This window comes from Jatropha curcas, chromosome 10 (genome assembly GCF_041381405.1).
Source record: "Jatropha curcas cultivar XTBG-Jc1 chromosome 10, XTBG_Jcur_1.0, whole genome shotgun sequence".
In the NCBI taxonomy this organism is placed as follows: Eukaryota; Viridiplantae; Streptophyta; class Magnoliopsida; order Malpighiales; family Euphorbiaceae; genus Jatropha; species Jatropha curcas.
In genome coordinates this window covers 1,735,444-1,757,594 of record NC_143160.1, presented here as the reverse complement: position 1 = coordinate 1,757,594, position 22,151 = coordinate 1,735,444, and the positions used below count along the sequence as shown (strand labels likewise).

Below are 22,151 nucleotides of genomic sequence, written 5' to 3'. Positions count from 1 at the left end.
TAAATTTAAAGTAATGATTTGAAAAAATTAAATCAAATCATCAAAAATTTCAAATTTAATTAAATTTTTAATAGTTATTTTAGTATGATTTAATTTGATTTGGCGGTTTGAAATGAAGAGATTAAACATCTAATTCACATAGTTAATAAATATGAAAAAAAATTAATATTAGATCTGTGTCCAGCAATATCATCGTTGTGGCATTTCTTACCAACTTGGCCAACTTGGTTGCTCCAGAAGCATTGCTCCAGCCATAGTAGAGTAGGCAAGGAAGGTGATAGGTAGAAATGGTTTTCATTTTTTCCCGATATAAATGCGATTAAATAAAAAATGATAATAATAATAATAATAATAACAATAATTAACCCAAAGCGTCAATTTATCACTAGGGCAAGAAAAGTCGTTAGGTAGGAATGTGTTTCCCATGCAAATCAAGCTGAAATTATTTTATTCTGCCAAAAAAATTGGGGAAATAAAAAGGATAAACTATTAATACCAAAAAAACAAAAAAGGATACAGTATGTTTACGTCGTCGTTTCATAAGGTCGCACTCGCCCATCACAGGGACTCCAAAGTGAAAGTCCAAATCGAACTCCCTGTTTTGAATAAAGTTAGCGGAAAATAAAGAAAACCAAAATCCTTCATTTCTTCGATACAAACTAAGCTCCCTTCATCACTTCCCACCTCCCTCTTTAATTCCGCCTCCTTAGTCTTTCCCTTTCCGCCAAAGTTAGTGGCGATTTCTCCAACATCATTAGCCAGAAGGCGACACACTCAACCTCTTTGTCCCTCTCTTAGTCACCTTTAAACCCGAAAGAAATTTCTTTTCCTCAGCAGAGCTCTCTCTGAAAATCTCTATCTAGAATTTCTTTCTACAATGGCTCAAGTGGTGGCTACCAGATCGATTCAAGGTTCATTGTTGTGCCCTAGCACTGGATCCATACAAGAGAGAGTTGATAAGCTGAAGCCTTCAAGTTTTGCTTCGAAAGTACTGGCACGCGAGGACAACAAGAAGGAGAAGAACGGCCTCAAAATTGCTCGTAGAACCACGCAAATCGTGGCGGTTAGTAGATCTGCTCGTGTTGAGACTGAAGTTATTCCCGTGTCGCCTGAGGATGTACCACAGGTCACTACTATCCTTACTCATTATCCTTGGTATTGCTCTTGTTTAGGAAATGTGTGGTTGCCGTAGCAATATAAGATCGTGAATTTATTTGATTCTCTTCATTTGATACCCGAGGAAGCATATGACTGAGCATAAATTGATTGAGTTGGTTTTTTCGTTGCGTAAAAATGGAGCCAAAAAAAAAAGTAAATGTGAATTTGAATGTACAGGGTACTGACCTTTTCTATATTAATCAATGCTTATGGATATTTGTTGGGGAAGGCTTGGCTGAATACTCTCACTCATGAATTGGCTTGTCTATCCTTCTTTAACCAGAGAGAGGAGCAAGTTCTGCATTTACAGCAATTAGGCGACACATCAGCGGGTATGTGGTCCAAGCCCACAGTTAGACGAAAGACAAAGATTGTTTGCACCATTGGTCCTTCAACCAACACAAAGGAGATGATATGGAAGCTGGCTGAGGCTGGGATGAACGTTGCTCGAATGAATATGTCTCATGGAGACCATGCATCTCATAAGAAAGTTATTGACTTGGTTAAGGAATATAATGCACAGTCTAAAGACAATGTTATTGCAATCATGCTTGACACTAAGGTAAGTTCACTTCATATTTCTTTGGCTGGCAAGTTTTCATTTCTTGGGGCTCGACAATATACTAAGTTTCCTTATTTTTCGATGGCTACCATTGACATTACTCAGAATTATAAATATCATTGTTATTGAGTCAAAAACATGTGACTATTTCACCTGTTTTTGGTCATGAAGCTTCTGCCATTACTATGCTGATAACGGAACCTGGTAGTGAAAGGAGCAATATGCTTCTATATGTGCTCTGGTTTCATAATGGTAATAAACTGTTATACTAAATGCATGAAGTAACACGAATGGATTTACAATGAGCAAAAACTTACTAATAAATGAAATTATGTGGACATGCCTGCAATGCAACATGGTGTATGTCTATTAACTTACACAGCCATATCCTTTGATTGTTCATTTGAATTTCTTTGTTATCAGGGTCCTGAAGTTAGGAGTGGTGACTTGCCTCAACCAATCACCTTAACACCTGGACAGGAATTTACCTTTACAATTCGTAGAGGGGTCGGCACTGTTGATTGCGTCAGTGTTAACTATGATGATTTTGTTAATGATGTAGAAGTTGGTGACATGCTTCTTGTTGATGGTACACACTTGGTCTTTTTATATTCTATCATAATTTTTGGTAGAATGCACAATGGTATCATCACACGTGAGAAGGAATACGAATTGCATGATTCATTAAATTGTCAAACATAGAATAATGTGAGGTAGAAATGAGATTATTCTTAAAGTTGTGAGCTGATCACAGATTATGATGGAAAGTGAGTGGAGATTTTTCATGCAATGAATATGATTTTGCTGCCATATGAATAAGCTTCTTTCTCTCTGGCTTAAATGTCAGTAAGTTTTAGGTCTGGAAGCAAGTTTATAAGTTGTAGTCAAGCAGCATATATAGAAACTTTAACCTTCTCAAAATTGTGCCTTGGACTTTTGAAAAAACTGAATGTCTTAAAATTATAGAGGGAGATGGTGAATTGGTAATTCAGTACAAAGGTCTGAGTAGAAGCTTAGTTCAAAGCAAGCTTGCGTTTGAATTTCAAGTTTCTTCCTTTTCCTGCCTTTTGCATTGAATAAAATTTCAGAACAAGAAAAGATTTCTCTTTATGCATTCTTTGCCTTTTCTGATTTTTGATATATGGTATAGGTGGTATGATGTCATTCTTAGTGAAGTCCAAGACAGAAGACTCGGTGAAATGTGAAGTTGTTGATGGAGGAGAACTTAAGTCCAGGCGTCATTTAAATGTTAGAGGAAAAAGTGCAACACTACCTTCCATCACTGGTTCGACCTATTTTGTTTATTCCCTAAACTTTTTCCTTTATACTTCCATTTTTCACCCCTGGGTTGGGCCCTTTTTTTTCAAATGGACTTGTTTGTTTCATTGTTTCCTGCAGACAAGGATTGGGATGACATAAAATTTGGAGTGGAGAATAAAGTTGACTTCTATGCTGTCTCCTTTGTTAAAGATGCACAAGTAGTTCACGAATTAAAGGATTATCTGCGAAGTAATATATGTTTTGATATAGCTTTTATAAGATAATTGGAGTGTCATGCATGATAACATAGCTTAATGATGTTTTTCCTTTCTATTTTGGCAGGCTGTGGTGCGGATATACACGTGATTGTAAAAATTGAAAGTGCTGATTCTATCCCAAATTTGCATTCTATAATTACAGCATCTGATGGGGTAATATCCCGAATCTTTGTATAAAATCTTTTTAACTGCTAATATACTTGTTCGAACTATTGAATGTAGTTCTGATTTCTGGATTATCTTGGTTATTGTGAATTTTTTTTTTTTTTTTTTTTTTTTTTTTGGTATTTGGTCATTGTAATTTTAATCAAGCTGAACAGAGATTTTGAATATGGAGCTTGTTTACTTGTATACACCATAGAATTGGCAGTTCCGAGCCTTGTTTTTGTGAAAAATGGAACAAGAATGATTGCTTTCTGCTGTTGTTGCCTAGGACAACTCTGTATAACTATTGGCTGGCAATGTCGTGATATCACACTCCTTTATATTGTTGTTGTATTTATGTGGGTAACCAACTTATGAATGTATGAATTTGATTTGTAAGTTTAGAACAATTTGAGATTTCTACCTATATGCTTTCCAAAATCTACTTAGTTCAAGCACTCTAAATCTTCCATAATTTTTGTGCTGAATGTAATACATTCTCCTCTTATTTAGGCAATGGTAGCAAGAGGAGACCTTGGTGCTGAGCTCCCTATTGAGGAGGTTCCGCTTCTGCAGGTAATTTTGATTCTTAGAGATTTATGACAGGATGGCATCATTGTCGGTTGCAATGTATTAATATGAATGATGTTGAGTGATTTCTACAAATTTTAGGAAGAAATAATCAGATTGTGTCGGAGCATGGGGAAAGCTGTTATTGTGGCAACAAATATGTTGGAAAGCATGATTGTTCATCCAACTCCAACTAGAGCAGAGGTATCTGACATTGCCATTGCTGTCCGTGAGGGTGCTGATTCTGTCATGCTTTCTGGAGAAACTGCTCATGGAAAGTAAGTGTTTTTTTTGTGGTGTCAATATCATCAGTGCAATCATGCTTTGAAAAATTTCAGTGAAGAAATTTCATGTCCTTGGCAGATTCCCATTGAAAGCCGTGAAAGTCATGCACACAGTTGCATTACGAACTGAAGCAACCATTCCTGGTGGTTCAATGCCACCAAATCTTGGTCAAGCCTTCAAGGTACCAGACATTAAGTCTATTCGCTTTTCTTTTCTCCTTTGTTTTATTCCATTTGATTGTGCTAACTATGAACTTGTTTTCTGTAGAACCACATGAGTGAAATGTTTGCATATCATGCAACAATGATGTCAAACACTCTTGGAACGTCGATTGTTGTCTTCACCAGGACTGGCTTCATGGCTATTTTGCTGAGTCATTATCGACCTACTGGCACTATTTTTGCCTTCACAAATGAGTGAGTTTCTCATGTCCCTAAATTTCAAACTTGTTACTGTTACTGGATCTTATTAGGTTGTAAGCATGAAAGATCACACTGTTTGATAGGCACCTATGCTTATTTATCCTGGACAGTCATCTTATTCTTTTTGAGTTTTGGCATATCAGTTCCTAGAAATATGTTTAACTTCTGATTCAATCACTTGCTAAGTTTTGAATTAGGATAGCATAGATCAACCAGTAACAAGGAATTGCATGGCTATTTACATGATTTCAACTGCTGTACAGGAAGGAAATACAACAGAGACTTGCTTTATACCAAGGAGTTTGCCCCATATACATGGAGTTTTCAGACGATGCTGAACAAACCTTTGCAAATGCTTTGTCAGTGCTCAAGGTAAGTTTTCCTATTACAATTCCTTCAAATCTCTGTCATTAGCTAGCAATAGAGTTTTACTTTTCCGCTTGTCAGTTTGATTCATAACTAGCATAAATGGAATTTGGGATATCTAGTCAGACATAAAAGAAGACGGGTGAAGTATTAGGACTTAGGGATTCAACGTTCGATTTGAATATATTTTCGTTAGATAAGAATTATAATGACCTGACATTTGAGGGGGGGCATTTCTCTACATAGCAAGTCCTTGCCTTGACTAATTAACATCCTTATCAATATGGGCCATATGCTTATCGTAGATATGAGATGATAATAATCATGCACCCTTGCACAGCATAATAGGTTTTCTCTTATCATTATTACACCCCTTAACAACTTATCTTGGTCATTTTGAGATATAATTCTGGGTTTTCATTTACAGAATCAAGGAATGGTGAAGGAAGGAGAGGAAGTTGCACTTCTTCAGAGTGGCAGACAGCCAATCTGGAGGTTTCAATCTACTCACAATATTCAGGTCCGGAAAGTATAGACACAAAGAAGTATAATGAACTTCTTAGGGCCCTCGGATAAGGATAATTTATGGAGTTTTAACGTGTCCCTACGCATTTGCCTTTCGCTGTTGGATTTTGCCTTCCTTTTGATTCCTAGGTTTCAACTGGATAATTTTTAAATGATTTATTTTATTCTGCCTTTTCTTCTACCCTGATTTTTCAGTCAAGTGTTGTATGATCCTTTAGAACAAAAGCAGTTGAATGAAAATTTTTCCCAAGAGAGGTTCAGTGTTCAGTCATTTTGCTGATTGTGAGATGTTATCATACAAAAATGAAATTAAATTCGTTCTTCCAAATTAAAGGATTTTGAAGTCTGAAAAACTTCCGCAAGATTCATGTGGGCTGGAAGTACCCGTTGAAAAAAACTGTTAGGAGAAATTGATGTGACAAAAAAAAAATAAATAAAAAGAGTTGATTTTTTTTTTTCTGGAAAAGAAAAAAACAAGGCCAAACAAAATGATACGTATGCTGATTTTATTGCTTCGTTATTCATACATATTGCTAAATGGAGTTGACCCACGTCAATTTAGACCGAAGCAAAGCAGGAGTAATTTCCATACGCGCGTCACACGCTTCTTAGAACGGAGGAACTATATCCATTCTTATCATCATAATACTTTGACCAGAGCATAATCCCTCCATACTTGGCTGATTTCTTTATCTCCGGAAGAATTCGAGAAGTCAACACATCCGGTGGAATATACCCACTTCCGGCTGCCTCAGGAGCTGCCGGTAACCCAAGAAATATCTTTCCAGCATTTATCGATGCGGTCCATCTATTCCAAGAATTAATAATATTAGCAGTATTACCTGAACTATACTGGCAAGGAGGATTGTTATAAAACTGAACCCAAACATAGTCAAAAAGACCGGTATTAAGGGCAGTCCCTAAATTACTATCGGGAAATGGACATTGAGGAGCTGCAGCTAAATAGACCTTCTTGCCGTTTTTACTATATGCAGATAAAAAACGTGCAAGATCCTCCCAATGAAGTGTCGAACCCTGCTCTATGTCAAAATCGATACCGTCCAATATAGCATCACCTAAAGGACGTGAAGACGATTTTCCACCCAGAAAGTTATTCCATAAATAATCTGCTACATTTCTTGCATCAGCTTGAGAAGCTAAAGTGTAACTTCCGACGCCACCGCCAAGAGAAAGAAATACTTTTATTCCTCGCTTTTGGCAACTTTTTATGCCATTACTGACAATGGTGCAACCTCCGGTTGCTGGGTTGCAATGACCAGCAAGATTGATTTCTGGGGTTTGACCATTGCCAAATTTGTAGAGAAAGGCTATGTTCACGTAAGAGTATTTTCCTGTTGCACACGTTTGTTCTAAAGTTCCTTCGTTGCCGTTTTGGCCCCAATAAATGGCAATTCCTCCGGCATGGGAGGATATAATCGACGAAAGTATTAGAAGAGGGAGAAGAAGGATGGCTTGGGGTTTCATGGCCATTATTATTGCTAACCAATGTAGATGAACAATAATATCTGTCTCTGCTATTATGCCAAGGGATGGTCCTTTATATAGAGTAACGAAGTATATAACAATAACTATAGTTTTTTTTTTTTTTTTCTATGGTATTTCTTTTTTTATACTGCCAAGGGTATCCCCACCCGTTTAAAGTATTGACTGAGACATTAAGAACCATTTAGGTGTAGCACTAATTACCATCACTCCACTACAAATTATTGACTTGGGGTTTGGCTATCATTTTTTTTAAATATTGATTCATTTTTTGATTCTATTTATAATATTTACAATATATATTTTATTTTTTATATTTGAAGACAACTATTTTGTGGAAATTAAATGATAAGTGCCAACCAAAACCCAATAAAATAAAAGTAAACGGTCGGACCTTGGAATTTATTTTTGCACATTTGACAGCTGGGGGAAGCCGAATTAGCTGACTTTGACTTGATTTGAAAAACGAAAGAGATTTTAAGGATTTGATGGAAATATTATCTTTAGAAGGGATGCGCACCCACTCATAAAATGAAATAGAAAGGGAAACTGTTAACTAGAAATAGCGAGTCATATGGCATTATGTTGTAGATATGTATGGATTTGGTATTAGGAGTTCAATAAAACGACTTCATTTTAATTGTCTCGATAACGCCGCCGGCATGCACGATGGATTAATGGATGAATGGGTGGGTGCATGCCTTTGTCAGTAAATAGAGTTTTATTTTATTATTGAATGCCAATGGCTTTGGCTCAATGTTGTAACATGTCATCAACCATAAAGCTCAAAAAGAAATTCATATTATCAACTATACAAAGTTTAATTAAGTTATATTATTAAAATTACTGACTTAATGTTGATAACTACTAAAGGATGAATGATACATCTAAAGGTTACAGCTCAATTGGTAACGCAGGTTGAACATGTAAGAATAGCTTTTAAGTTCGATTTTCACTAAACACACTTACAGAAAGAAGTCTTAACTGTGACTAAGTCTTAGACGGTCTTTGGTAACAAGATTCGGATACCCGTGATTTTAAAAAAAAATGAAGGATAAGATTACTATTTATTTCTGACGAGTTAAAATGCATTAAAACGGGTTGGTGCATGCCATGTCAATAAGGCCAGATTGGACAATCTTGGGCCAGATTACTTTGTATACCAATGAGAAAACAACTTGATTTGCACCATGCTAAAAAGAAAATTACACAAAAGGCACCAATGATCAATCCAATACATAATTAAACGCATTATAGAAACTTCTTTTACTTTTTAATTTTTATTTAATCAGTCCTCTAACCTTTTTTTTTATTTATCGTCGACCCATTTATTGAACCACATATATAATGATATCCATCTAACTTAAACACTGCCCTTTATAGATGAACTATATCCATTATCATAAAACTTGCTCCACAGCATAACTCCTCCATATTTAGGAGAACTCTTGATTGCAGGAAGAACCTGAGATGTAAGAACATCAGCAGGAATAAAACCACCGCTGGGCGCAGCTTCAGCAGCAGCAGGTAAACCCAAAAACAATTGGCCCGATGGAATTGTACTCCATTGCTGGTTCCATGCATTTAAAAGACTATTCGCATTATCACTGTATTGACAAGGAGGATTATTATAAAATTGCACCCACACATAATCAAATAGCCCGGTGCCAATTGCATCACTTAAAGAAGCGTCAGGAAAAGGACACTGTGGCGCCGCCGATAAGTAAACCTTTCTTTGTTGGCTAAACCCATTGAGGGATCTAGCTAAATCATCCCAAAAATCACCTGAACCAGTTTCAATATCAAAATCTATACCATCCAAAACAGCATCTCCTAATGGACGTGACCCCGACGTGCCGCCGAGGTAATTATTCCACAAATAGTTCGCGACTTGAGTTGCATCATCCGCCGATGATAGAGAATAGCTACCGCTACCACCGCCAATAGATAGAAGGACTTTGATGCCTTGAGCTTGGCAAGCGTTGATATCAGCGCTTAAACCAGTGCAGCCATTGGAACTAGGGTCACAATGACCTGCTAAGTTCAGAACTGGAGTTTGCCCATTGCCAAAACTAGAAAGGAAAGCTATGTTTACAAATTGGTAGTTTCCACTGGAGCAAGTTTCGGCTAAAGTGCCTTCATTGCCGTTTTGACCCCAATAGATGGCAATACCTGCTCCTGAAGATGGTTTGCATAAGGAGAGAACTAAAAGAGAAAGAAATAGAGCAAGTGGCTTTGAATAATGGTATGCCATTGTTTTCTTTTTTAATTCTTCTATGCTTCTTTCAACAATGGTGGAGAGGGTATGAATTTATAGCTGGAGAGTGTAGCCTGTAGGGATCATTGCGTGTTTCCAACGGTTTAAGGTTCTTTCCACGAAATTATGTATTAGACTAACGTTTACGTTTTGCAGGACTTTATAATGTAAACATGCCCAAAAATCAATATACCATTGCCCTACTTGTCTCAATTTGATCTACAGAGACTAAATGCTAATGAAATTTCAATCTTGGTCTATGCGGAGCAGGTCCAAGCAAAATTTATTTCTATAAGCGACCATCAAAGGTCATTTCAATTGCCTCGAAATGATATGATTGTTGGAAGTTCGTACCTGGCTTTTATCATTCATCTAGAAGATAAAATCTCAAAAGTTGACTGCAAAATTTTTATCTGTTAATGGACTTCACGCTTTAGGGCCATCATTTTGTATCTTAATTTCATGATGGAGACGCTGCAATACAAGCACAATGAAGCCCAATGCTCTCAAGTTTTAAGGCCCAAACTCATTATTAATGCCTGTCATCAATTGAATTCTTTTTTATTACACTATTACACTTGTTATTACACTATTACAGTATTTGTTATCCATAAACAACCATAATTACCCATTTGCTAGCATTTAATTGGCTATTTAAAAACCAAAACCAATTTTCTAGTCAGGGACCTGGTGATATATTTATATATCCCAAGTCAACTAAATTCTAGTTCTAGATTATACAGCCATGCACACTGGAGTCCCAGCAGGCCAGGAATGCGCCATGCTTCATGGGACGGACATTACAGCGTTGGCCCAAAACAAACACCACCTTCTGGTGACTATAGCCTGGTCGACTTGGATCCCATAGAAAAAGACTAATGTAAGGAAGCATAGCGCCGCACCATAATTTCAGGTGAGCTTAAAATCAATCACCAGTAGTCACCACAAGAGCAAGCCCCATCATGAAAATGGTGAAAACGATGAGTATCTCGGATGATGATTTCACGTTTTGCAATCTTGGAGATAAGCTTTGCAGCAACATGGCAGTCTCCACAAACACGAAGATTCTTGGTAACTCTAATTAGAGTACCAGGATTGGTGTTTATAATGGCAAAGACAATAGCCAACTTCTCACTGTGAACTGTTAGATGGCATTCCTTATCCTCCTCTTCCACATCATGAAGGGCAGAATCAGTCTCAGGCATATAACCAACCTCCTTCATTTTTCCGAGTAATACATCCAGCCCTTTGTAGATCCCTTTCGACTGAGGATGCGACTGGTCACCGGCAAGAAAGGTGTGAACATGATTATTGATCTCAACATTGCTAATTCCAGGCACTTTCTTTATTCCTCTGTTCTGCATGATTGATCTGATGGCTGCAACATCTTGCCATCTTCCAGCCTTAGCATAAATGTTGGACAACAAGACATAATAACCTGACTGCTCAGGAACCAATTGGAAAAGTTGATCAGCAGCCAAAAGCCCAATATTCATGTTGGAGTAAACTCGACAAGCACTCAACAGAGCCCCCCAAACTCTTTCATTAGGTTCTGCCTGCATCTGTCTTATAAAGCCATAGGCCTCATCTATCTTTCCAGCACGTCCTAACAGATCTACCATGCAAGCAAAGTGCTCTAACTTTGGACTTATCCCATAATCAGACATTAAATTAAAGTAATACTGTCCCTCATCTAATAATCCTGCATGACTGCAGGCTGCTAAAACAGAAACAAAAGAAATAGAATCTGGACTCAAACCTGAGTTCTGCATTTTTTCAAATACAGCGACAGCATCACGACCCTGGCCACTCATACCATAAGCTGTGATCATAGAAGTCCATGAAACAACATCCCGAAACTGCATTTGATCAAACACTGCCCTTGCATCCCATAAACATCCACATTTAGCATACATATCAATTAATGCATTCTCCAAAAGCAAATTTGGACGGAATTTCTTCCTATCAGCATATTCATGAATTCGCCTTCCTAATGTCACAGCTGAAAGATCTCCACAGGCAGGAAGAACACTAACAACAGAGACAATATCTGGTTCAATACCATTCACTTCCATCTCTAAATATAGGTCCACTGCTTCTTTAGGCATTGTATTGTTCACATACACAGCAATCATCACATTACAAGAAATCACACTCTTTGTTGCCAGCTTCATAAATATGTCCTTAACATACAAAACATTATCAAAGGATGTGTTAGTCACGGCTGGCAAGAGGCTAGCCATTGTGCAAGCATTAGCTTTTAACTTTGAAGCCTCCATTTCCCTACAAAGTTCTAATGCATCGTTGAATTGTTCATTTTGTGCACACGCAGAAACCATTGAATTCCAAGAAACCACATCTCTGCGCGGCATCTCATCCAGCACTTGTCGAGCCTCCTTCAAACACTTGCATTTCCCATACATGGCGACTAGTCCATTCCCTATAAATAGATTCGAGTCAAGCCCAAATTTCAAAACAGCAGTGTGAATTTGCATACCTACTGACAAGCGACCAGAGCCAGAAGATGCCTTTAAGACACAAGGGTAAGTGTAAATATCAGGATCAAATCCTTGGCTAGACATGGTTTTGTAAATGAATAAAGCATCATGGTATAGATGGTTGTTAACATAGCTTCTGATCATGACATTAAAGAAAACAACATTCTTGTCAGTAATTTCATCAAATATTTTGCGTGTGAGCCCAGGTTCACTACAAGCAGCATAAGCTATCATCAATTTGATACCAAGAGTTGTATTCCAGCGGAGACGTTGGTCGGTCAAAATCTTACAGTGGAGTCTTTTCAGTGTTCTGATATCTGGGCGTTGATCCAAAATCCTAGCACAAAATTCTGCCGCGAAAGCTGCAATCTGAGGGACAAATAGGGGTTGTTGTACTGATGAAACAAGATTTTGTAGTTGTTTGTTAGTTGAAAAGTGGCGTGAAAGAAAAGTGATAGCTTTCATTAATCGGATATGGTTTTTGAAGTTTGAGGATTAAAGCAGCTCCCTTTTTAAAAATCTTTGGGATAAATGAATTTTTATTCCAAAAGACACAAACCAGAGCAGATTTTAACAATCTGATTACAAAAGCTGGAATACAATGAAATGCAGAGACACATTTCCACAAAAAGATATAGAAAATTAGGCCCTACGACAGAGTATTGAGTTCCGAATTAAGTAAGAATCTCAATCCTAATATCAGCAGAGTTGATGGAACAGCTGAATTCAATAACCCTTGTTACCGCGAATCCTAGCTCTCATGTCAAGTTGGCCTCTTTTGCAATTGAAATATGTTTCCCTAAGTCCCACGCACTCACTTGGTATACAGGGGCTCTTCTCTCCAGCGCATTCCCTATACGATCGCTTCTCAACTTTAACACAATCAGATTCACTGAGACACTTAACTAGCTCCATTGCCAAGCCCTTGCAAGACTTCGACATCTCAAGCAACCCAAAAGAAATCAGATGAAGACGAGAAACCCTAGGCCGTAGGGTTTTGCAGGTTAATCTTTGGGCCAACGATGTTACCCCTCTACGGGATGGATGCTGCGGCTTGTCTTAGCAGTGAGGCACCGCGATGCGAGAGGCTGACCCAATTTTTTTACTTAGCCTTTTTTTTTTTTTTTCTTTCTAGTTTTGGGATTATTAAAAAAAATCTCGCAATTAACAAAAATTATAAAAAAAGAAATTCCTGTTTAGAAAATTCAAGAGATGAATCAAGGCCCTCAAAAGTGGATTTGTATATTAAAAAAAAAAAAAAAAAAGAGAAAATTAGCATTAATTTTGAAAATTCAGTCGAAGTCCAATGCCTTTATTTATTTAAAACAAATGCAAGGCCCTCTCCCCGTCAACAGGGGTAGTATTGGGTTAATCCGGACCAATTCAAACCAAATAACTCAATCCGAATATGACTGAATTTCATAAATTTATTATTCAATCCAAATCATATTCAATATAAAACTGAAAGTAATCAAATCCAATAATATACGATTTTATTAAAAAAATTGCAACCGTCCGAATAATTAAATTAGTATTTTCAGTTGGTTAATCCAAACCGATTACAAAAAATATCTAAATTCAAAATATTTCAATATATGTATTCTTGTATCAGATTTGCAATTTGCACTCTTAAAATAATTATATACGTGCTTATAAATTTATAGACAATTGCATAGAATAAAAAAATTAATTAATGAATTAATTAATTAATTAATCCGACAAATCAAAAGTGTCCAAATAAAAATTACAAAGACAGTCATATCTAAATCCAATTATCCAAATAACATTTAATATGATTAACATTAAAAGAAACATTCATTAAACTTTCAGTTACAAAATTATATTTGATAACCAATCAAACATGACGTTCTTTGTCAATGATTTCAAAAGTTATACCATATTGTTGTCATCTGTCACAAAAACTATATAAATATAGTTTGCACTTTTGGTTTTATTTTAATATGAGGTAAAAATGCAATGTTTTGACAAAAAAAATCGGAGATAAAAAAATATATATCTATCTTGAGTACTAATCTAGTTAATTTGGAATAACCGAATTTTTTTTAGACGAACCGCATTATAATCGAAAAACCAAATTAATATTTATAATTAACTGATCCAAACCAAAACTAATTTATTGACAGCCGAACCAAATTAAATTAGTCACTGGATTTAAATTTTCGATTATACCCGCAAATTGCTCACTCCTACCCGTGAATATCCATATACAACACATTAACACGTGGATAAAGAATGGAACTCAAACTGCTTATTAACTCAGAAATACAGCAGTTTCTTGCATGGCTATAAAATAATATCAAACAAAATTTTACAAACAGTGAAAAGAAATCAGATTTGTAAGGGTATAAATAAATAAAAAAATTTAAAAAAAACAATGATTGTAAGTTAAAGGGTATAGACAATGCAAGGCAACAATTAGTTGTTCAGAATTCATTATTTTCATTAAGAATTTGTGAAAGCAGGTCATTAGGCATCCTAATTACTGTTGCTCTGACTTGAATCATCTTGAAACAAAGCCTTAGAAACGGAACCGCACAATCCAGTCCCATTATCTTGGCGATCTTTCTCAGAACTGCTGCCACTCCTGCATGAATATTTCGTTCCCATCAATGGGGTCTCACATACTGTGTCATAGCTTACACTTCTCCATTCTTTTCTTTTTGACAGCTTCTGAAGAGGATTTGACTTTACCTTCATTGTCTTCGGCTGCTTTGGTGCCCAAACTCTCTGCAAATCTGGAATCCCTCTGTTGAAAGATGAAAATCTACGAGCCCTTTGTCTCCGTTCCTGAGCTTCAATTAATTTACGAGCATGCTCATCATGGTTCGTCCGTCTGGGGCTCTGATGCTCATTTTCCATTGGTTGGAAGGACTGAAGTTCTGCAGAAAATGGATCATCACTTCTACAGTTTTCATCCATTTCATCCTTGTGTTTTTCTCTCCGGGACTGGTTACTGTCCTCACTATTCAGCAATGGATTAGGGGATTCATCTTCATCCTCAAACAGCAAAAGGTCCATTTTGGTGTAAATCCTCTGAACCACATCCCCAAGACTCTGACAATACCTAAAAATTCAGGCATTCAAATGCATAATTTGGTTATATTATAATGGATTGCTCACATATGAATTTCAGAAAAAATAAATTGTAACAGCTAAAATACATCCACAAAAATTCAAAGAGTCCAGGCTTGAATCTACACTAAATTCACCAAGAGATGCAATCCTAAACATAGAGAAACAAAAAATGCAGTGATCCCTACTAAATTAGGATTAAGAGCATTTGAACTGAATACATGCGTTCTGTATTAGTCTAAAGTACTGTGCATCTATGGTGCACACAAATTTTCAAATTATCTGAAAATGAATGCATCACCAGTATCCTGTGGATCAAAATTCTTTTGCTAATAAAGGAATCTGCTCCTTAACTTAACGCCTGGGTTTCAGATAATAAGACAGAATAAAAGAGAAGTGTTTCTGGTGGAATAGCAGGCATCGGAAAGTTTAATAATCAACAACAGGTGTTATTGTAGTTTTCATAAAGGAAAATAAGAAATCCCTATAAGGTGCTCCATACACAATAAAGATTACCTGCTGTTTATGACGTTTTCCACATATTTATCAAGGCTCCAATCGCCAAAAAAGCCTCCCTGCAGATGCCACTGAATGTTCTCTAAGAAAAAGCAAATTTGCTTCACATACTTTTGCTTTGTAGACTCCCCAAAACTTGGTCCAACCTCTGATTGGAGTATCTCCATGCGAAACAAAATTTGTAATTCGTATCTTAGGCTGATTAAGGAATTGCCTTTGTCAACAATGAGAACCTATACAACAACTAACTGAAGAAAACAAACACAAGAAACTACAAAACCCAATCCCTAAACCAAACAAACAAAAAGGAAAGGAAAAGCAAAAAGAGGATACTCTCGAACTATATTTTCTGAAGTAGCCGTAGCAGCACTCAGATTGGATGCCCGAAAGGAAGGATCAGTGCCTTTGTATATAGCAGCCAAGTCTTTAGGATCCCTAAGTAAAAGTTTTGTTAGCTCAGCAGCAATTATACTAGTAGAAGGATCATCAGATTTTACAGCATGGATTTCACTCTCTGACAAGGTTTCCTTTTCATATTTTTTATATAACCAATATATAGATGAGCTAACAAGTCGATTTGCCAAAGAACCCAAGTCTATTTCTTCAGATTCAAGCCCTTGCTGGATTTTGTGGGGAATGTCATTAAAGAAACTTTCTAAAGTTCCTGAGGAAAAACCAAGAGCAACTTCATCCTGTATTCTAGAAGCCCCAGTTAAAGAATCCTCTCCCACTGAGGAACAAGAAGCAATTGGCTGTTCAGATTCCTGAGACAGCTTGGTGAATCTATTGTCCATTTCTTTTGGAATGTCCTGATGCAGCTTGGATCTATCAGGCATGGTCAAACTATAAGTGCTAGATTTCTTCATCTGTTTCATCCAGCATTTCAGAAATTTCAATTTCTTTGACTTGCTGTATCCTCTAGCAAAGCAAACATCTTCCAAATCTATGTCCAAGTGTTCCAATGCTGCCTTACAGAAGGCACTCCACGTTAGTTCTTGAAGCATATGTAAGTCTTTTTTCTTCTTCTTCTTCTTCCTTTTACCATCTTCAAATTCAGCAGGCTTGTCTGAAGGTGACGACCCGGATTGAGAACCCACAAGTCCAATGGAGTGGCTCAAACCAATGTTGGGATTACAAATCTCAGGCTGTGTTTTGATAACAAATTGACCTGAAACAGCTCTATCAAATTCATTTATGATACCATGAGGGTTAAATTCATCCCTTATAATCAAGAGGAGAACTAAAGAAATTGTGAAAGGCTTCAGGACTCCTGAAAGTGAATTTCCATTGCCATTTGAAAGAGACACCAAAGCCCAGCAATCTTCTCTGTACAGAAAACTGAAAAGAATTTCCCAAAGGGGTGGAGATTTTCTTGACACAGATTTGCCTATTTCCATGCCTAGCATTTCAAGAACTCTATCTTCAAAATGTCCACTACAACTTTCCTTTCGATCCTTCTTAGATACCCCTGGCAGCTCACGCACAAGAATGGGGTCAGATAATAACCCATCAAATTGTACACGCTTATCATGTTTAAAAACTGCATTAACATGGAGTTTTGTAATTCCATGGCTAAAATCTCCCCAAAACCTTTTCATTTTTTCACAACTAGCAGATGGCTGATCCATGAATTTTGGGTTATTAAACATGTTCAGGCTAACCAATTCAATATCACAACACTTACATTCCAAAGGGTTTCCACTCACATCTAGTATCTTGAGACTCAGTTGCGCATTAATACTCTTACAATTATGTTCCAAATTAAAAAATCTAGGCAAAATTCCAATGCTTGGATAAATTAGTCCAAAAGGAATGAGTGCTGAACCCAAAACAATGGCTTCACTTGAACAAAATCCCCAACCTAAATCCCGAATCCCACTCTTGAAAAGCCCAAATTCCAACTCGGGTTCAACAAAATCACCCTTATCCGCACAACACCAGATCTCGTACTTCATATCAATCCAACTAAATTGGATGTCCCTAGTTACAAAAGCCTCATTGACGCTCTCAAAGAATTCACGAAACTTCTTAATCAACCCGTCCACATTGCTCAAACACTCATCATCCAGTTCCACACTTAAGAACTCTGAGAAGCATTTCGAAGACCTAATAACTGGGGAAAACAAAACAACTAAATTCGATTTAACAAAAGAGTCGCGATTCGAAAACGTACCCGCAAGTGAATCACAGATCACCGAATCCCACGGGTAATCATGAACGAGCTGCCGCATCGAGGAAGCGAGGTGAAAAGCCCGAGGCGAGAGGGAAGAGATCGAAGTTCTATCGAAGGTAGAGAGGAGAGAAGTGAGGGTCTGAGTGAGAGACTCGAGGGTGGAATTTGGGTGGTTGAAGGAGAGAGACAGTGAAGGAATGTTGAGCTTAGAGGAGGAAAGGATAGGAGAGAGGGAAGAAAAGAAAGGTTTAAATGAGAAAAGAGAAGATGAAAGAGGAGGGAAAGAGAGAAGAGTTCTGGCGGTGGAAAGAAGAGAGGCCAGGTATGGGTTTTGGTCTTCGAGGTAGAGAAATGGGTTTAGGTCTATGAGAAGAACTACCCGTTGGGTTCGACTGTAATCTGTGATCGAATCTATTACTGCCATTACAGAGACAGAAGGAAAGGAGTTCTTTTACGAGTTCCGGATTGAGGATTTTGGAAGCTAAAGAGAAGGGGAAAGGGAAAAGGAAGAAGCGTCAAACAAAAACGATGTCGTTCATACCAAATAACTCGAGGATGAGGGCGGGAATTGAAAAGTGGTGTTTATATGGCGGGCGCGTTTTTGCTGTTTGCTGAACTTAAGTGGAAAAGGCCCGGAGGAAGTTGGATAAATGCTCTCAAGTACTCAACTCAAAATAAAATTTCAATTGAATCCTCTTTTCCTTTTCCATAATTAAATCCCCAAAATCAAAATATTAAAAAATATTTTCTTGCTTCTCCTATTACTGAACAAATTACCATACACTTTATGTAATGTTAGTTGTAATTTAAACCAAACCAAAAGAAGTATATTTCTTAAACTTTTAATTTCTTAGCCATAAATCCTTGCACATTTGTAATTTAACATTTTAAAGATGCTATAAATTGAATTTAAGAACTAATAGTGCAATGATGAGAATAAATTTAGTTGTGAAAATAACCATTTTGCAATTAGTTTGAAGATGTGCACCCACATACTCAATAAAATTAATTTTTGGGAAAATTTTATCCCTCATGATCGAGAGAAAAGTTTCTCTTCAGATTGTTTCCCTGCTTGTCGTCCCAAGGTTGTGGGAAACTTTTCCCTTGTGTAACGGATAGAGAATCACCTCTGCTTGCTCGCACCAGAAAATAACCCACGCCAAACCTGAAGATAATGAGAGCGTTTGATACCATCTCCGTCTAAATCCATGAATTTCTCTTCGTCAATTCGACAAGAACAAGAATTTAAATGAACCGATAAAACCCTAACAGAAGCGATTAACATGTCTACCTTTTCTGCCTCTGTAGTTACCTGTAATCATTTGCTGTCTCATACACATTCTTTAACGCCTTTCCGTTTTTTTAATCTTCCCGATTCATGCCCTTCCCCTTTTTCTAAGTCCCCTTTATGTCCCCTTCATCTCCGTCATTTTCGAAGAAAGGCCCTAACTTTAGTTTCCTGTAAATCCTCCGAGGCAGAAGAAGAGTTGTCATCCACAGAAGACGAGTGGCTCAAGAGACTTCCTGACAAGAAAAAGCCTTTGTATTCTCACAGCTTGCCTTGCATTGAAGCTTGGCTAAGGGATTTAGGGTTTTACCAGAGCAAGGACGACCGTGCTGTTTGGTTCGTCGAAAAGCCGGAGTGGCGTGCCCAGTTATCTCTTGATATGACTGATCTATATATAAGGTAAAATTTTGGGTTTTGTGGTTTTCCAATAATATGGCAATCAAATGCACATGTTATTGCCATTCCTTTGTAATTTATAAATTTCCTTGTTTTGCAATCCTGATATCTATTTTTTCTACTAATTGAAGTTCCTATACAGTGTTTCTTTCTCTGTCTTACTGTATTATGTTGATAAAATGGCAATTAGATATGGAGCTAACACGATGGTACATTGGATCAATGTAAATCTTGCTGGGTTACTATTTTATCAATACTTCTAGAAGAGCCATTATATAAGCCTTGCCAAATAACCTTATGATCGTCAAAAATTGATTTTTCCAGTTAGAGAGTTAGGACTACTGCAAATGTTAGTTTCAGCTACTTTAACACAACATTCCTAGACCTGCAAAAGGTTTGATATGTCCATTTTATTGTGGTTTAAAGTAGCATTCTCTGTAACGAAAGTTATGTTGCAGGAGTATCCTGAATCCCTTGCTTTTTCTTTTGCCGGGTATTCTTTTTTGAGAATGAAAATGTTTTGGCCTGGGAGTGCTAGTATTGCTGCATGTTAATTGTTCCATATATTTAATTGCTTTAAATAATTTGTAGCCATCAAATTGAGATTGTTTACATTCTTTCACCCCTCCAATTCTTTTTTGCCTGTCTTTTATTCACCTTTCCAAAGAACTTGTCTATTTTCTAATCTTATATTTGTGATGAGCTATGTCATGGGCCTCTTTGTTTGTGAATCATAAATGTAAGGGCATAGCAGGAAGGATTTTGGGTGGGTTTAAGTGAAGAGATTATTCTGATGTTGACCCTTTAAGAGACTTTCAATAAATAGTTTAGTTGACAACAGCAAATACAAATTAGCAAGTGAGGTTAAAAATTTTCAGGATAACAATAAAGTCGCACTACAATTTTTTGAAGTTTAGGACAATGGCTTGGTAGAAACGAGTTATGCTGCTTTGGAAAGCAAAGAGGATCTTAAATATGGAGTTGAATTTGGATGGATGAAATGCTTATCTGCATAGTTGGACATCTTTTAATCCAGAGAAAAACATGATTATATAACAAGTGATTGCATACTTATAGATCGTGTAAATATAAAGTCTTAGTTCTGTCAAACAGTAAGATTGATGAGTGGTAAGTGAGTAGATGGCTAGCGATCTGTTTCAGTTTCAGAGAATTCGGAAGTGGTGTTGAATGAGGCAATTCACAAAGTTTGCTGAGTTTGTGTTACCCCTGTCTTCCAAATACAAATGAATCACACACAGTTACTGGAACCATTATCCTGGGTTCTGTTCTGTGTTGTAGTTCACAGATCAAGTGGTAATATTGCTTAACACTCTGTTTGGTTGGAGGTGAAGGAGGAATATATAAGGGAAAGGAGAGGTAACTAAAATATATATATCCCCCTTTGAAAAGGGTGAGTTAAGGAAGGATGAGAGTAAATAAGGGTAAGCCTTACCCTCTTTTACCCCTCAAATCTCAAATTTTGTTACACCCCAAATTGGGATGTAAGGAGGAGAGGTAGGTAACTTAGTATTTTTGTACTACATTTAATTATTTATTTCTCTTTTTGCCTTTCCATTAATTCAACCATTTACAAACATCAACATAATTTTATTGTAACTCCTCTTGCCTTTCCCCTTCCTTACCCTTCCTTACCCTTCCATTAATTATCCTTCCCTCACCCAATCCAAACAGAGTATTGATTGAATCTATGGAGTATAACTGGGCTTAATTTTTAGCACAAAAAAATGTGTGACTTATGGAGTTTACATCAAAGCTAGCTAACCACAATTTACCAAATAAAGCATATATGCATGTACACCTATTGGGAATTCAAGAGTTGATTTGCTGAACTTTTTTGCATAAATATTAACAAATTATATGCTGAGAAGTTTGTCTTATGATACAGGTACTTGAAGAGTGGACCAGGGAGTCTTGAAAAAGATGTGGAGAGGAGATTCAGTTATGCATTGAGTAGAGAGGATATCGAAAATGCCATTCTTGGAGGACCTTAGAACGGAGTGAAAGCATTCCTGCCATTGTATGTTGTAGTGAATAACTTATCTTGCAGTATTTAACTACATTATCGGGTGTATCATTTATTAACTCCTACCTTGAGCAATTCTCATTTGCATTTTTGTGCAATGTAATATCCATAATGCCCCTATTTGTTATTTTCTTAGGAGGCATATTACATTCTATTGTCTTCTGAGGCATATTACATTCAATCAATACATATATGCAAACTAATAATTAGGAAGTTGAAATGATTTGGTCATCTAGCCTACTGTCTGATGAACAATAATCCGTTGTTGATGATTATACCATCAAATTGATCTTTGAAAAACTGAATCTAAAAAATTGAAAACATCTGTAAGCGTTTCTATTAAAAATCGAGGAAATCCATGTCTGATGCAAGAGGGATGTATTGATTGAATTTGACACGATGGGTAGTACTTCATTCCACCCAGGATGGCAGGTTCTGTTTTTAAACGTCTGAAGTGAAAATAAGATTACTTTTCCAGCAGAAGATTAATGGAACCCAACACTTAACTGAAAATGAGAATATCTTTCCAGAAGCATAATTCAAGCGTCCTCGGGAACGATTATCAGGCTAACTCGACCACAAATATTCTTTCCGGAAAAGCTCAAAAGCCAAAATCTAGAACCTACTTTGATCTACTCTTCTTACTTCCGAAACAACGATACGAATAATTATGCACTTACCAGAAAAACAAGAAACACGTTAGCACAAATGGCGGACAAGGAATATAGTTCCCTCCTATGTCAACTCTGTTCTTCTGTAATATGGAGATGTAGAAACCTACTTTTTAGCCAGCTAAATTGCCAACTGGGCATC

General features: G+C 36.9%; 7 protein-coding genes across 7 annotated transcripts; 2 read left to right on the top strand and 5 right to left on the bottom strand.

Moving 5' to 3' along the window:
* The first annotated feature begins 611 nt into the window (after positions 1-611).
* Positions 612-5,837, top strand: PKP-BETA1 (plastidic pyruvate kinase beta subunit 1). Its single transcript, XM_012234754.3, has 12 exons — positions 612-1,126; positions 1,442-1,720; positions 2,144-2,309; positions 2,871-3,005; positions 3,119-3,229; positions 3,323-3,411; positions 3,916-3,978; positions 4,075-4,250; positions 4,336-4,438; positions 4,525-4,673; positions 4,943-5,051; positions 5,473-5,837. Exons 1-12 carry the CDS (start codon positions 878-880, stop codon positions 5,578-5,580), a joined length of 1,737 nt encoding a protein of 578 aa, XP_012090144.1. The 5' UTR covers positions 612-877; the 3' UTR covers positions 5,581-5,837.
* Positions 5,838-6,059: 222 nt separating this feature from the next.
* Positions 6,060-7,126, bottom strand: LOC105648384 (hevamine-A). Its single transcript, XM_012234751.4, has one exon. The coding sequence runs from the start codon at positions 7,059-7,061 to the stop codon at positions 6,168-6,170; it is 894 nt and encodes a 297-aa protein (XP_012090141.1). The 5' UTR covers positions 7,062-7,126; the 3' UTR covers positions 6,060-6,167.
* Positions 7,127-8,324: 1,198 nt separating this feature from the next.
* Positions 8,325-9,366, bottom strand: LOC105648383 (acidic endochitinase). Its single transcript, XM_012234750.4, has one exon. The coding sequence runs from the start codon at positions 9,325-9,327 to the stop codon at positions 8,437-8,439; it is 891 nt and encodes a 296-aa protein (XP_012090140.1). The 5' UTR covers positions 9,328-9,366; the 3' UTR covers positions 8,325-8,436.
* A 588-nt stretch (positions 9,367-9,954) lies between these two features.
* LOC105648381 (Tetratricopeptide repeat (TPR)-like superfamily protein) lies at positions 9,955-12,293 on the bottom strand. The gene has a single exon (XM_012234748.4). It carries the CDS (start codon positions 12,291-12,293, stop codon positions 10,260-10,262), a length of 2,034 nt encoding a protein of 677 aa, XP_012090138.1. The 3' UTR covers positions 9,955-10,259.
* A 44-nt stretch (positions 12,294-12,337) lies between these two features.
* Positions 12,338-12,951, bottom strand: LOC105648382 (cytochrome C oxidase assembly factor). The gene has a single exon (XM_012234749.4). It carries the CDS (start codon positions 12,768-12,770, stop codon positions 12,555-12,557), a length of 216 nt encoding a protein of 71 aa, XP_012090139.1. The 5' UTR covers positions 12,771-12,951; the 3' UTR covers positions 12,338-12,554.
* Positions 12,952-14,182: 1,231 nt separating this feature from the next.
* Positions 14,183-18,167, bottom strand: LOC105650600 (LIM domain protein). The gene is made up of 3 exons (XM_012237503.4): positions 15,771-18,167; positions 15,438-15,629; positions 14,183-14,913 (listed from the first exon to the last, which is right to left on the bottom strand). Exons 1-3 carry the CDS (start codon positions 18,032-18,034, stop codon positions 14,325-14,327), a joined length of 3,045 nt encoding a protein of 1,014 aa, XP_012092893.1. The 5' UTR covers positions 18,035-18,167; the 3' UTR covers positions 14,183-14,324.
* Positions 18,168-18,675: 508 nt separating this feature from the next.
* Positions 18,676-21,485, top strand: LOC105650601 (tRNA dimethylallyltransferase). Its single transcript, XM_012237505.4, has 2 exons — positions 18,676-19,297; positions 21,201-21,485. The coding sequence occupies exons 1-2, from the start codon at positions 18,894-18,896 to the stop codon at positions 21,304-21,306; spliced, it is 510 nt and encodes a 169-aa protein (XP_012092895.1). The 5' UTR covers positions 18,676-18,893; the 3' UTR covers positions 21,307-21,485.
* Positions 21,486-22,151: the final 666 nt, after the last annotated feature.

Coding starts and splice junctions, on each gene's coding strand:
- PKP-BETA1 (XM_012234754.3), top strand. CDS start 878: ATGGCTCAAGTGGTGGCTACCAGATCGATTCAAGGTTCATTGTTGTGC. Junction 1,127..1,441: donor CGCCTGAGGATGTACCACAG/GTCACTACTATC, acceptor TTCTTTAACCAG/AGAGAGGAGCAAGTTCTGCA. Junction 1,721..2,143: donor CAATCATGCTTGACACTAAG/GTAAGTTCACTT, acceptor CTTTGTTATCAG/GGTCCTGAAGTTAGGAGTGG.
- LOC105648382 (XM_012234749.4), bottom strand. CDS start 12,770: ATGTCGAAGTCTTGCAAGGGCTTGGCAATGGAGCTAGTTAAGTGTCTC.
- LOC105650600 (XM_012237503.4), bottom strand. CDS start 18,034: ATGGCAGTAATAGATTCGATCACAGATTACAGTCGAACCCAACGGGTA. Junction 15,630..15,770: donor TCAGAAAATATAGTTCGAGA/GTATCCTCTTTT, acceptor AATCAGCCTAAG/ATACGAATTACAAATTTTGT. Junction 14,914..15,437: donor GAAAACGTCATAAACAGCAG/GTAATCTTTATT, acceptor CTGAATTTTTAG/GTATTGTCAGAGTCTTGGGG.
- LOC105648383 (XM_012234750.4), bottom strand. CDS start 9,327: ATGGCATACCATTATTCAAAGCCACTTGCTCTATTTCTTTCTCTTTTA.
- LOC105648381 (XM_012234748.4), bottom strand. CDS start 12,293: ATGAAAGCTATCACTTTTCTTTCACGCCACTTTTCAACTAACAAACAA.
- LOC105648384 (XM_012234751.4), bottom strand. CDS start 7,061: ATGGCCATGAAACCCCAAGCCATCCTTCTTCTCCCTCTTCTAATACTT.
- LOC105650601 (XM_012237505.4), top strand. CDS start 18,894: ATGTCTACCTTTTCTGCCTCTGTAGTTACCTGTAATCATTTGCTGTCT. Junction 19,298..21,200: donor ATGACTGATCTATATATAAG/GTAAAATTTTGG, acceptor CTTATGATACAG/GTACTTGAAGAGTGGACCAG.